Raw genomic sequence first — 15,197 nt, 5'->3', positions numbered from 1 at the left:
TGAAGTGAAGGAACAAGCATAAGGCTGGTGAGGGCATGTTCAAAGCAGAGAATACCTAGTACAAAGGCCCTGGGGCAGTTTTAATGGATTTAAAGTAGCCTAGGACTAAGTAGCCCTCAAAAATAAATAATCTTCTTCTTAAGTCTTTGATCTTGCTTCTCTGGTAGAAAAACTTGTAACTGAAAGGCTGTAATTGTTCTTTCTGGCAGAGAGATAAAAGAAATCGAAATCTGTGGCTGCACCACTTATCCTCACATCAGCAGGGTGAAAGCTGGATAGTCCTTCCAGTCCACAGATCTCCTGGCAACTAGCCTCTGTCACAATCCAGGTCTATTCTTCAGATCTTTAGAAATTACATTTGCTCCCACAGCAGGCCTCCCGAAGTTCTTACAGCCTGGCTCCCCACACAGACCAGTCTCCTTAGAGCACCTTGGAACAAATCTGAGCCTGTGTCAGAATTTACACTTGAGCAAACTACAACATGGTTTTTAAATTGTAATATACAATGATTCTCACTGCCATACAATACTGTACTATATAAAAAAAATTTTAAGAAGCATGGACACGAACATTCTTTGCATTGGGCATTTGAATGCTGTTGTCAAAGAAGTTTGTTCCGACAGGTGAAAAGACGAGAGTGTCAGAGTGTCTGTGTGCTGGAAGGTGAGCACGGGAAAGTCCAAAACCTCCTCTATTAATAAGCTCCTTATAACCATAAGGTAAATAGCAGCCTGACTGTGTCTATTCCTTAAATAGAAGTGACGGTCACAGTGCTTTTCCTCTTGGAATTAAATAAAATATGCATGTAAGTGCATGTAAAAACACTGTGTAAATTCAAGTCACTCTGCAAATATTAGAGTTAAGGTCGCCATCAAATACTCATAACTATTAATGCTCCTTTTCAAAATGTGCCCCTCCCACAGGCTGTAAGAGTTTCCACATTAAAGCAAGTTGACCTGGTGAGGGCAGGAAAAATAACTGAAGACTAGCAGCCACATTTTCATGGATAATTAGCTTCAACAAAAAGACAGGCGTTAGGAAGAAGGCTAGCGCATTTTCGTTTAAAAGTGCCACCTGTTCAGTTCAGTAAAGGCAGCCCTTCCTGCCAGATGTAGAAGAGAGGCCTGAACATTTCCTGTGCTGCACGGCTCCCGGCGGCTCCCCTTGTGCCCCAGGCTGGGCCTTGCATTTCTGAGCCGGGCGCGGTGGGCGGCCTGTCCTAGGAGACCGCGCTGTTTCCCCTGGCTCTGAGCCCAGCCTGCGGCACGCAGACACAGGCAGTCTCCCGACTGCTCTGCTGAAAGCTAAGCCGTGGATAACGGCCAGGGCCTGAAAGGGGCAGGAACACACCCAGTCACAGGGGCTCTGCGAGAACACAGACGCACACTGCACGACTCAGGACACAGCTCAGGCAGCCGGGTGCCTCCGGCCCGTCCCGAGGACGCGCGGGCACACACACACACACACACACACACACACACACACACACACCCACGCTCTGCTCCCTTCCTCTCCCACTGCCTGGGGGGAGTTTCTCGGCACTCTAGCGGCTGTGACACCGGTTCCACCTGGACCGTGCTTGTCCCAGGCTGCAGGGACTGGATCTGTTCCTCTCAACGCTCGGACTCTTCACACAGTGGCCTTTGTTAACTGCAGAAGGTCGATTCTCAGACACTGTTATTAAATGTATATTTTTGTATCTAAAACCTCTCCTACCTGGTCTCTGGAAGGTTACTCCTTTAGGTGGGAGAATCAGAAGAGGAGAGATAGGGGAAGCTTCCTCGGGTTGAGAGGCACAAGCAAGACGGAATGTGAAGCAGGAAAAAGGCAGCCTGGTCAGGGAAAGGGGTAACAAGACACTGTTTTAACTTAGTTAGGACACGGCCCTGCAGTCAGAGGGGCTTGGTCAGAACCTCAGCTCCACCTTTCTTGATTTATTTACTATCTCTGATCACTCCGAGTCCTTATCTATAAAATGGGGGGAAAGGTGTATGGAGAAAATAATTACTTTACAGGGTTGTTGTAAGGGTTAAATAAGATCATACATGAAAGGCATTTGGCACATGTAGGAAGTGGTCAGCATAGGTTGATGATGATGATGATGATGAGTCAGGTCCCCAAGAGCAACTTCAGTGACTCCCTAGATGGGCTCACTGGACTTAGAAACTATTATATTCCTGGTTGTGGTTTACTACAGTGAAAGGATGCAGATTAACATCAGCAAAGGGAAAAGGCAGTTAGGGCGGAGTCCAGGGCAGACCAGGTAGAAGCTTCCAGTTGTCTTCTCCCAGTGGAGTCACACCGACGGCGGCGCTCAATTCTCCCAGCAACAGTGTGAGAAGGTGCACAGTGTTGCCAACCAGGGGAGCTCATGAGTCTGGTGTCCAGGGTCCTAACTGGGGGTCAGTGACATGGCATAGGTCACCCGCACAGCTGACCTTAGTTACTCAGCATTCAGCCCTTCCGGAGGTCAGACGATGCCACATGGCCAGCACCTCAGGTAAACAAGGACACTCTTATCAGGTGGGATATTTCAAGGTGTTACCTCCCAGGAGCTGGTCAAGGGCTAAACCTTTCTTTAGAGTGTGCAGGGTTTAGACAGCCCAGGCCTGCTGAGCTAATCCTTCAGGCACAACGATGATGGTGAAGATGACGAAGAAGAATTCTGGACTGATGGCTGCTGCCACTGATACCAATGAAACTGGACGCAGACATATCTCAGAAGCTGAGATTTAACTAAACATGGCGTCGGTCTTGACAGCCATCACGAATATATTGCCTTCATTCTAGCTGTCAAGAACCAACCAGGGAGAAAGAGGAGGAGGCAGGGAGGGGTTGATGGCACCAAGCGAGGGAGAAGATAAAGGGAAAGTCACCAAAGGCCAAGGAAGAGCAGCTTAAGTCCCAGGTCTGGATCTCTGAAACCACAAAAGAAAGTTATGTCCTCACTCAAGGAGCTATGGAGTCAGACCCAAGAAGGCTGGGGTAGCAAGATAGAATATGGGTCTGAGTCCCAAAGCAGAAGGGTACTCCAGGAACCCAGGTTTGGGGAAAAGAATCAGTTTTGGAAGAGACTAAAAACTGCCACCACCTTTAGCAGAAAAGTTGACCTGAATCAACCTCAGACTAGACTGAGGAGCTTTGTCCAGTGTCCGCCCAGCCCGGCCCAGGGGGAACCGGCTGATTCTAATAAGATACCCACAGCAGCAGCTAAGTAGAGAACCTGGGAGATCCTTGGAGAAGGGCAAACCTAGCCCTCCATTTACATTTCAACACAGATGAAGAGCAAACAATGAACAGAACTTGTAAAGATATCCTGACCGGCACTGGGTGGTTGTTTTGGTTTTTGTCTTCTTTTTGTACTTTTGTGAAATAAACATTAGAAGCTTTTCGGAATCGTCCTAACTTTTCATTATTTATGGGAAGTTTGTGCTTTTACACCTTCATAACTAACAGTCAACTCTTCAGACAGAAAACATGACAAGAGCAAAGGCAAGGAATGAAATTTCTGCTCTTTTGGCCAAATCTAAGGGAGATCATTCCCAGCAGAGGGACCTGGAATTGGGGACCACGAGAACGAAGAATAAACAAGTCAAGTTCTTGGGGTCTGCAGCCCAGGATACTGAAACGAGCCTGGGGTTTAACTTGCAAGGCTACTGGACAAAAGTCATGTGGCTAAAGGTGCAGACAGAACTGCTCTCAAATCGCTGCACAGGAGCCCAGGTTGTAGGCTCCAATGCAGACTCACAGCTGAACCACTTCCCTTTCCCATCCTCCCCAACCCTGCAAATGTTTTCATAGGATATAAATTCTCTTTGAGAGTCACATCTTGGGAGCAAAGAAGATGGGTCACTAATCAAGTGGCTTCTTACTTAGCAACAGGAAGTGCAGCAGAAATCACAACACGAGGCCTCACTGTCTTTTCAGAGTTGTCCCTAGTAAGGAAGGGTATAGTCCCATTCCCCAGGAAAATCCTGCCTCCTCCCATCAGAAAATGTTTCCCAAACCTACAGATTTGATGTAATTTTCCTGGTGAAATACTGCAATGGTATAATGATATTAAGTTTTGAATTTGCTCTCTTTCTTAGATCCCAAGAGATGACCCTAGGACATTTAAACCTTGGTCTATCCCTGTAGCATAACACTGCTGTCATTTATTTAAAAGGTAAGATCAATAAGCTGAAAGATAATTACTCAGAAAGAAAAGACAGATCAGCCAGTCCTTTGTGTTCTATGGAAATTTACAACGGCACAAGTGTGTAAACTAAGTTTCATTTTCAAATCTTATCCAGTATTTTAATCCTTTAACACTAAACAAGCATAACTTTGGATGCTGACAAAGGAAAGTCAGCATGTTTTGCCCAACATTGCAGTTTTCTTTATTTTAAAATAAAATTAAAAATGAGAATGCTATGGATTAAGGTATTTTAAAGATCCTGCTCCCTGATTCTTTTGAGAATCACAACTTGAGTGCAAAACACCACATTACAATACATTGATTACTGCATTTATAATTAACTAGTGATATTTGGAAGTTACCCAATTGCATTCATTGAGTTCAACTGCTACAATTTTTGTACCTAACTGTATTCATTGAGTTCAACTGCTACAATTTTTGTACTGCTGCTGAACACAAATTGCAGAGCTTTGGAGAGTTGGCCCTGAAACTACCTAGGAAATACGTGCTGATAAAAGAAACATATTTTCATTGTTAGAGAATTTAACTTCTGCTTTTCTTCACACTTAATGAGCAACATTAGAAAAACTGAAAACAGAAGAGAACTACATCATGATTCAGAGAAACCTTTTTTCATCCAACTCTAACTTTCTAATTAAATGTCTAACACAACGCACAAGTATTAACATATATATGTTTAATTCCATTGTGCTTTGTCAGATGAGAACTTGCATTGATGGTTTTGCTTGATCAGACTAAATAAATTGATGAGATTTGTTTCCCTTTCACAATAACAACAAAAATCAAAATAGGCAATACTTAAAATTATATCTTAAATCATTATAAAATAGTTATTTAAAACATATACCTAGGTTGGAGGGCAGAATAGCTTGAGTTCTTTAACTATTCGTTCTCTCTACCTCTTTCTTTCCAAGTATTAAAGTAAAATGTGGATATGCTGGTAAATCCACTCTAATTCCTATCTAAATCAAGGTATGTAAAGTGTGTAGCATTGTGCCTGACACTAGTACTCAATAAAGACTACACACACACATACACACACTCAGATGTGCTAAATACCAAATTTTAACAAATTAGAGACCACCGGTGAATGAACTGGGTTGTCAAGTTTTTGTACAGACTTTAAAATAAAGACCATCCTTAGATTGCAAGACAAATTAAAGAAACAAACAAAAAACCTGCTGCCACTCTATCACAACTATTATTGTGTGCAGAATTCCCTCCATGCTGAGCAATCGAAGCAAAATGCAGATATAAATTGCATACTGGGTCCTTAACTATCATCTTTCACCTGCAATTTCGAATTTTTGCATTCTCCAAAGTAGCACAATTGTTCTTATATTTGCTTTATAAGCAAGTGTTAAACACTGACCTTATTAACTTTGTATCACACTAAAATCATATGTGTGTGTGTGTTCCCCATACCATTTTAAACCACTACTAAAAATGTGTGAAAACCGCTGATCTCATCCAGCTTCTTATTTTATATATAAGACACCAAGGGAGACTAAATAACTACCTCAATGTATTTATTCCTATCTATAAAACTTACCAGTCCAATTTTTCAACTATTTATTGTTCTCACACACAAAGTTGAGGGGTTTATACACTTTTATAATTATTTTCTTTTCTTCTTTTCCAGGTGCTTCAGTTTTTTTTACAAGTGAAAAGATAGCTTGTTAATCCTAGCTGAACTCCACACTGATACTCTTATACTGTTGTGAAGAAAAAAAAATGACACAAAACTTAGAAACATTATTCTCAAGTCTGATTACATTAACAAGATGAAACATTATTTACAAATTATTAACTTAGACTTTCTAACCTAGAGGCCATCAAACAAACTACTGTGATAGTTACAGCAATCAAGTTTAATACTAAGTTGTTTCTGACAATATCATAACAATATTACTGTAAGAGCTAATTTCTCCTTTGTGTCCAACCAGTCTAACTGGACTGGTAATACAGGTTACAATCCTAGAATGAAAGACACTTCTCAGTAGATAAACATGTGATTGATTACTTTTCCCAGGGATGTGTTTGATTCAGTGGCCACAGGTAGGGACACCACAGAGTTCTACAAGGTTTGGTTTTATTTTGGTTTTACTGTGGATTAGCTACAGGTCTGTGTATGTGCATTTGACAGCAAAGGAGTCGTAGTTTCCTTGTGTAGCTCAGCTGTTCAGCTGATCTGATATTCTTTTGGAATTTGGAGGGCAAAAGCAATGTAAAATCATTTTCAATGTAGTATCACAAAACCCTTTTACTTTTAAACTTTATTTTTGAAAAACGCCTGATCTGGTATCAGAGTTTCAGAAATATTTCATTGCTCAATTTCCCATATATTGAAGTGGGTAACATAGCAAAACAACTCTAAATTGTAATCACCCCTATGTTATAGTTGAAAACATGCAAGATCCACCAAATTCCATTACTCAGTTTTAGAGGCCTTCAAAGGAGAAACCAGCACGTGAATTAGAACTTATTTGACCAGAAAGGGAGTAAACTGACTCTCTATCAGCCAGAATTCACATGATCAGGCTCACCAAGCCTTTGACGTAGTGACCCCCTGAAGTGAATGGAGGATAGGCTGATCTGAGAGTGCTTAGTGGTTGGTGACAGAAGGTCAAGATTAAACATTCTGTACAGCCTGGAGGAGGCTGAAGGTCACAGGAGGCAGTGAGCCCATCTGATAGAAGGGACTGGGACCCAGCTGTCCACAGGCCCATTTGCTGACTTTGGAGGCTCCATTAGGCCACAGAAGTCCAAGGGAGAAAGTGGGACAGGAGCACAAAGAGAAAGGAGATAGAAGTAGAGAATCATGGACAGGACAAAATTTAAGCAAGATTTTTGAACACATGAGCAAAAGAGTTGGGGAACTTAGTGGGAGCAGCCGAGGTAAAATAAGTTGAAATAAAAAGATGTTTTAGCCCTGGGCAGTGTAGCTTAGTTGGTTGAGCGTCATCCCATGCACTGAAAAGGTTGCTGGTTCGATTCCCGGTGAGGTCACATACCCAGGTTTTGAGTTCGATCCCCAATCAGGCAGGTGCAGGAGGCAACCGATTGATGTTTCTCTCTCTCTCCCCCTCCCTTCCTCTTTCTCTAAAAATCAATAAAAACATTTTTTAAAAATTTAAAAAAGAGAAGATTTTTAAAAAAATAATTTAACCCCTGGCCTGGTTGCTCAGTTGGTTGGAACGCTTTGGCCCACACAGCTGCTACAGAGATAGGGAGCGCAAGAGTGAACAGACAAGCGAACACAAACAAAGGCGTGCTACCAAGACAGCTCTTAGTGGGTTACATTGCCCGGCTAGTGTGGTTCAGTGGTTTGAGCATGACCTATGTACCAGGCGGTCATGGTTTGATTCCTGGTAAGGGCATATACCTGGGTTTGGGGCTCAATCCCCAGTAGTGGGTGCAGAAGGCAGCCAATTGATGATTCTCATCAATGATGTTTCTCTCTCCCTCTCCCTTCCTCTCTCTGAAATCAATCAACCAACAAATAAATAAAAAATAACTGACTATATTAATTTGGCCTTGGGAGAGAGCAAGCTTTCTTTAAAACTATCCAGGAGAGGAAATAAGGTGGCAGCACAGGTAACAGCTGTACCCGCCTCCTCCCGCAACCACATCAAAATTACAACTAAAATACAGAACCACCATCACTCAGAGCCTCCTGAAATCTGGCTGAACAGAAGCCCTACAACCAGGGAACTGAAGAAGCACCGAGAGCGATAGGAGGGGCGGAGACACGGGCGGATCAGGGCTGAATCCCGGAGATGCGGCCACGGGCCCACGCACGGGCCGCGATTTAAACCCGGGAGAGAATCTCGGCGGCGGAGGTTTCCCGGAGGAGGGAGGAGGGAGGGGTCCCAGGCCCACAGAGGCCCCCAGCCAGGGCTCCAGGGCTGGGAAGAGACATCCCCACAACTCCAGGCTGTGAAACCAGAGGGGACTGTCCCTGAGGGTCGCGGAAGCTGAGGGAGCCTCAGGCTTTCCTCTTAAAGGGCCGGCGCACGGACTCACCCAGACGCGCTCCCTCTGAGCCCAGCGCCGGGCAGCAGCCTGAAAGGACCTGGGACACTCGGGGAGGAGCTAACCTGCCTGGAATCCGGGCGAGAGGTGGAGGGGTGGCTTCCTCCCAGGCAGAAGGGCTGGCAGAGGCCATGGCTCCTTTGGAGAGTCCTCCCCGCACACAGCCCGCAGGCAGGCGCCATATTTGAATGGCCAGTACCTAACTCGCACCTTTGGCCCCGCCCCGTGATTCCCAAGGCCCCGCCCCTCCCCACCTGCAGCTCATCTAGGCCATTTCCAGTGGCTTTTCTGTGCAAGTGGCCTCACAAGCCTCATGCTTAGGACTTTCCTAAAATCCCTCAAACAAGCAGCAGCGGGGCCCATAGGGCTTGATAAGTGGCCCCAGGCCTGGCACTAGTGGCAGCTGCATTGGCTCATAGCTGGGCCTCTCCTGGGCAACGCCACGCCCAGCACAAGTAGCAGCCAACTACAGTTTGCTGTGTAGCTCACGCTGGGTGGCCCTGGGCAAGGCACTGGCACAGGCTGACTTTGCACCTCCCGGGAGGCCCCAGAGACAACGCACCTGGTGGTAAGACTCCACCATGCTGGATTACAACCCTACCACATCCACAAGTGACACACTCAAGGGGCGCACTTGGTGAACACCAAACTCCACTGAAGTAAATCCTGCTCCATAGGGGTGTCTCCAACACAGCAGCTCTCTGGTTGTAGTTGCAGCTGGTCCTCACAGCTCATTGGCCTGGGAGTCAGTTCCTCCCAGTGATGCCAACATCAACCAAGCCTCAACTACAACAGGACAGTGCACACAGCCCACACAGGGGAGCATCTAGAAGGCCCAGCTCAGGTGACTGGGGAGGCTGAGCCACTGGGCCCTACAGGACACCTACTACACAAAGCCACTCTACAAATTCCAGGAGACATAGCAGCTCTACCCAATATATAGAAACAAACACCTGGAAGCAGCCAAAATGTGGACGCAAAGAAACAAGTCACAAAAGAAAGAACAGAAGAAATCTCCAGAAAAGGAACTAAATGAAATAGAACCAAGCAAGTTACTAGATACAGAGTTCAGAATAATGGTTATAAGGATGCTCAAGGATCTTAGTAAGGCTATTAAGGAAACTAGTGAGATCATCAATTACATGATAAAGTACCAATCAGAAATGAAGGCTGCACTGAAATGAAGAATAATTTACAGGGAATCTACAGTAGAGTACAGGACTCTAAAAATCAAATGAGCAATTTGGAACATAAGGAAACAAAAAACACCCAACCAGAAGAGCAAAAAGAAAAAAGAATCCAGAAATATGAAGATAGTATAAGGAGTCTCTGGGACAACTTCAAGAGGCCCAACATTCATATTATTGGGGTGCCAGGAGGAGAGGAAAGAGAGCAAGAAATTGGAAACCTATTTGAAAAAATAATTACAGAAAACTTCCCCTACCTGGGGAAAGAAATAGACTTACAAGTCCAGGAAGCACAGAGGGTCCCAAACAAGAGGAACCCAAAGAGGCCCACAGCAAGACATGTCATAATTAAAATGCCAAAGGTTAAAGACAAAGAGAGAATTTTAAAAGCAGCAAGAGAAAAGCAATTAGTTACCTATAAGGGAGCACCCATACGACTGTCAGCTGATTTCTCAACAGAAACCTTGCAGGCCAGAAGGGAGTGGCAAGAAATATTCAAGGTGATGAAAAACATGGAACTACAACCAAGACTGCTCTACCCAGCAAAGCTATCATTTAGAATTGAAGGTCAGATAAAGAGCTTCTCAGACAAGGCAAAGCTAAAGGAGTTCATCACCACCCGACCAGCACTACAGGAAATGTTGAAGAGTCTTCTTTAACAAGAAGCTAATGAACAAAAGAATCTGATGAACTAAATAGATCCAGAGACACTGATGCATGTAACAGATGATCATATTTCAGAGGGAAGGGGGGTGGAGGGTAGGAAGAGATCAACCAAAGAAGTTATATGCATATATGCATAACCCATGGACACAGACAATGATGGGGTGAAGGCCTAGGGAGGGGATGGGAGCGAGGTGGAGGGGTCAATTCGGGGGGGAAAATGGGACACCTGTAATACTTTCAACAATAAAGATAAATTTAAAAAAATAAAAATAAAACTATCCAATCTTTTTCCTAATCTTTCGTGGGCTCGTGCTTGGTCCACCCCCATCCCATCCAGTCTTTTCCCCAGGTTTTCCAGGCTAGACTCCACCCCTTTATGTCACCATCTTGGATTCTACTGCACATGCACCTAGAAGGAATTTTCACTGTTGTTTTTATTCCTCCCTTAGTAATCCCAGCTAATGACTGGTAGCTGTTTCGTCCTTCCCACTTTGAGAATAAAGTCCCCTCGGCAGAGAATATGGTTGTCCCCTGGAAAGCCTGTGAATGCTGTGGCTTCCTAATGAATCTGGTTTAATGTCTGATTCCATTTGCTCCCTTCCTTAACTAACCAGCTACTTACACTAACATACATGTGCATGTATATATGAGTGTGTGTGTTTATATGTGATATGATATTCAAGCCAGGTTCATAAGGTGATCTACAATCATCTATCCAAAGCATAGGAATATGAATACTTTTCCCAGATCATTTTCCAAGGGAAGCAATGTGCTTTTCAAAATAGGCCCTTGGCATCTTCCTAGTCACTGGAATAAAGACCTATTGTTACTTGCCCTTGAAAAAGAAACATTTACCTATCTATTTCCACTACCAAAGTTAAAAACAGTAGTAAGTTCACATGTTGCACCTAGCACCTTTCATTCAAATAGGTTGAAATTTTATAACCAAAAGTACTATAGGGAACTTGCAGCAATGGCAGAGTGAAGAGGTCAGCAAATCCTATCTCCAAAAATACTACAAAACTGGGCATAGTTGTCCCAAACTACTATTTTGGAACTCCAGAAACCAACCAAAAGCCAACAACAAATAAAAAAGTGTTTATTTATGAAATGCTGCTAAACTTTAGGTAAAAACAGGGGTCTGTGGCAATCTTTTCTGGAAGGAAATAATAAAGATCAGAGTGGAAATCAATAGAATAAAATAAAATAAATACAGAAAAATTAGTGAAACCAAAAGATCTATTTCTTTGAAAAAAAAAATCAACAAAACCTATAAACCTTTAGCTATACTGACCAAGAAAAAAGAGAACACAAGTTATCAAAATCAAGAATGAAAAAAGGGCCCGGCCGGGTGTGGCTCAGCGGTTGAGCATCGACCTAGGAACCAGGCGATAGGGGTTCGATTCCCGGTCAGGGCACATGCCCGGTTGCAGGCTTGATCAATAACTCTCTCATCATTGATGTTTCTGTCTCTCTCTCTCCCTCTCCTTTCCTCTCTCTGAAATCAATAACGATAAAAAAAAAAAATGAAAAAAGGAACATCACTAACAACTTTATAGATATTAAAGAAATTATAAGAGAATATCACGAACAACTTTATGTCAACAAATTCAACAACTTAGATGAAATGACAGATTCCTAGACACAAATTACCAAAGCTGACTCAACAAAAAAATAAAAAACCTAAACAGATTATAACAAGTACTTGAATTATTAATTGAAAATCTTCCCACAAAAGAGTCCAGGCCCAAATGGCTTCACTGATTCTCAAATATTTCAAAAAGAAATAATATCAATCTTACACAAATGTTATAAAGACAGACAGGAATAATTAAGAAAATATATTCATTCACAAAATCAATCTTAATTCAAGTAGGGAAGCCAATCTGGCCTATCAATGATGAAGGAAACTTCTAATGTCCTAAGACATTGTTGAATGGTGCTTTTATTTTACCAAAAACCTTATTATTTATATACTGGAGTTTTCAACGACTACAAATTACAGAATTCTTAACTGACCCTTGAAGTCTGAATAACAAAGTCTTGCATAACACTAACAAAATTCAATTTGAAGCAGCCTTGGGCCTTGTCTTATGAGAAGTTTCCTCAAAGATGTGATTTATCCCTCTTCTCCCTAAGCTCATCATTTACACTAATAGAGTCTTTATCAAGTAGGCATATATTATATTCCTGGGAACTCCTGTCAGTTCAAGGATATCAATAACAAGGCTACAAAAAGGTATGTGTTGCCCTGGCCAGTGTGGATCCGTTGGTCGGGCATCGTCCTATGCACCAGAAGGCTGCCGGTTGGATTCCGTCAGGGCACATACCAGGGTTGCATGCTTGATCCCTGATGGGGGGCATGCAGGAGGCAGCTGATTGATGTTACACTCTCACATCGATGTATCTCTCTCCCTCTCCCTTCCTCTCTAAAAAAATAAAAAATAAAAAAAATTAATAAAAACTATTCTTAAAAAAAAAAAAAAAAGGTATGTGTCAATGTAAGTATCCAAACCTGTAAAGAAGTTTTAGCCTGGCCGGATGTGGCTCAGCGCTTAAACATCGACCCAGGATCCAGGAGATCATGGTTTGATTCCCAGTCAGGGCACATGCCCAGGTTGTTGCCCAATTCCCAGTCAGGGGTGTGCAGGAGGCAGCCGATCAATGACTCTCTCAACATTGATGTTTCCATCTCTCTCCCTCCCTCTCCCTTCCTTTCTCTGAAATCAATAAAGATATATTTAAAATAAAAAAAAGAATTTTTATAAAAATTTGGGTCAAACAGAGGGTACGCCTGGCCCTGGCCAGTGCGGCTCAGTGGTAGAGCATTGTCCCAGTACGCCAAGGTTGTGGGTTCGATCTCTGGTCAGGAAACATATAAGAAGCAAACAATGAATGCATAAATAAGTGGAACAACAAATCGATGTTTCTCTCTCTCTCCCCCCTTTCCACTTCCACTCTCTCTAAAGTCAATAAAATAAAATGAGTAAGAGATTGCTGTTGCCATCAAGAAATTCAGTGTAGGAGAAAAAAAACAGAACAACTGCAAATACAAAAGTAGATCAAATATCGGAAAGAAAGTACAAAGTGCAAAGGAAGTTCCCAAGAGGAACGTGTTCTCATCCGCTGCAGTGGCGAAGAAAGGTTTAAGGAAAAGGGCAGTGTTTGACATAAAGCTTGAAACAGTCAGCAGGACTTCTGACAGGAGAAAATGTGGGAAGGGCACCTCAAAAAGAGGGAAGACACAGTGTGTCCAGTCTGACTAAGGCACAGAGTTCTGCTGTTTGGAACCTCTTCTGCCATCATACAGCTTACAAATGTCTCCCTCGCCAACTCCCGTGGGCACACTCGAAAGCATAGATAAGACAGGCTGCCTGCCATAGACAGTTCCTAGTAATCCCACTCTCACTCTCGCTTCCAAGAATATATATCAGAATGCAAATAAGAATTAATTTATAATAGATTATCTTCAATCTGCTTTAAGTTTTAAAGACAATAACTTGCTAACTTAAATATAGTTTTTAGTGAAAAATTGCTTGTGACACACCGTACACTGGATGGTAATAACAGGTTAAGAACCACCAATGCCCTGGCCGGTTTGGCTCAGTGGTTTACGAGTGTTGGCCCATGGACTGAAGCGTACCAGGTTCGGTTCCGGCCAAGGGCACGTACCTCAGTTGTAGGCTCAATCTCTGGCCCTGGTCGGACTGTGTGCAGGAGGCAACCAATCGGTGTGTCTCTCTCACATGGATGTTTCGCTATCCCTCTCTTCCTCCCCCCTCCCCCTTTTCACTCTCTCTGAAAAACACTGGAAAAAATATCCTCAGGTGAGAAATAAAAAAGAAGAAGAAAAAAGAGCCAACTATGTGATGAGAAGTAAAGGTGAAAAACATTGGTCAGCACTATCCCTGGGTGGTCTCAAGTACAAACCAAGGCATTTAAACATTGAAATGACTCAGGCTGCCTTTGGGAAGATTACTCTGGAAGTGTGGAGGAAGGGATAATAGCACAGTTAGGAAGTTAAAGCAGAAGTCCCAGTTAGGGATAATAGAGGCCTAAATCAAGATGGTGTTGAAAAAAGATAGAACTGAGAAATGTGATGAACATTCCATCTTAAGAAGATAAGCTTCGTGAGGGCATAGGTCTAACTTGTCATCTCTATATCTCTAGTGGTCTTTCCTCAATTAGTATTTGTTGAGTAGATAAGATCTTGGTCACAAGGCAGTATATTATAATGGTGAAACTAGACTGCTTGGGTTTCAGATCAAGCTCTTCCACTTACTAGCTTTATGACCTTGGGTAATTACCTGACCTCTCTATGCCTTAGTTTTCCCATCTATAAAATGGGGCTTGTAATAGTGTTGACATAAGAAACCTATAAACCTATAAAGAATATTTATAAGAGTTTATTTGAGCCCAAACTGATGGCAATTTCTGGGAAGCCAAGATCTCAAATGCTCTACAGAGTGACAATTTGCCGGGGGTTTTTTTAATGCATTTGGAATTAAGGAGGGAACATAAGGAAGTTTATACTAAGAAAGATGAGGGTTGGATTACGGGATGGTTAAGATTATGTGCTTTCTTGAGTGTGGTTAGCTTATTTCAAAGGTGTTTTAAATCTAGATGCACAACAACGGACAGGGCCTGCTTAAAGCAAAGATAAGGCTTTTACTAAAAAAGTTATATGCTTCGGGTGTGACTACCCATCGTGTGCTCCCCAGTTAAAAATTTATATATCACCCTGTGAGGGTATTTTCTGTAGAACCCCTTTTTGTCCACAAGAGTTTCTAGATCATAGGGTAGTTTTGAGGGATAAGATTAATATATAAAATGCTTAGAAGAATGCATGACACATGTACCTGCCGTATAAAAGTCGCTAATGTTTTTATTAGTGAAACACTGTATCTTTAACAGACTTCAGGAGTGAGAAATACAGTTTTGGGAGAAGAGTAATGGATAGAACCAAGAGTTTTTTGTGTGGCAGGCACTCAGGCGATGCCAGTAGTGTGGGCTGGGAATCTGGGGGAAAGGCTAGACTTAGAGACCTGACTCTTCCCACCTCCCTCTGCTTCTCAGGTCCATCTCATCTCCCACCAGGCTGTCACACTGGC

The 15,197-nt window shown here is 42.9% G+C and overlaps 1 protein-coding gene across 1 annotated transcript in view; it reads left to right on the top strand.

The window, feature by feature from the left end:
- The window catches only part of LOC308559789 (aldehyde oxidase 2), a 58,415-nt gene extending 51,087 nt beyond the window's left edge, over nt 1–7,328 (top strand). Inside the window, exons 33-34 of the mRNA XM_081142870.1 lie at nt 4,089–4,165; nt 5,841–7,328. Coding sequence (XP_080998996.1) covers nt 4,089–4,142 — 54 coding nt within the window. The 3' untranslated portion in view covers nt 4,143–4,165; nt 5,841–7,328. The remainder of the gene's footprint in view (nt 1–4,088; nt 4,166–5,840) is intronic.
- The last annotated feature ends 7,869 nt before the right edge of the window (nt 7,329–15,197 follow it).

Source organism: Miniopterus schreibersii (assembly GCF_964146895.1).
Source record: "Miniopterus schreibersii genome assembly, chromosome: 7".
In the NCBI taxonomy this organism is placed as follows: domain Eukaryota; kingdom Metazoa; phylum Chordata; class Mammalia; order Chiroptera; family Miniopteridae; genus Miniopterus; species Miniopterus schreibersii.
Note: the sequence above shows the minus strand (reverse complement) of the source record. Positions and strands in the feature narration are given on the sequence as shown.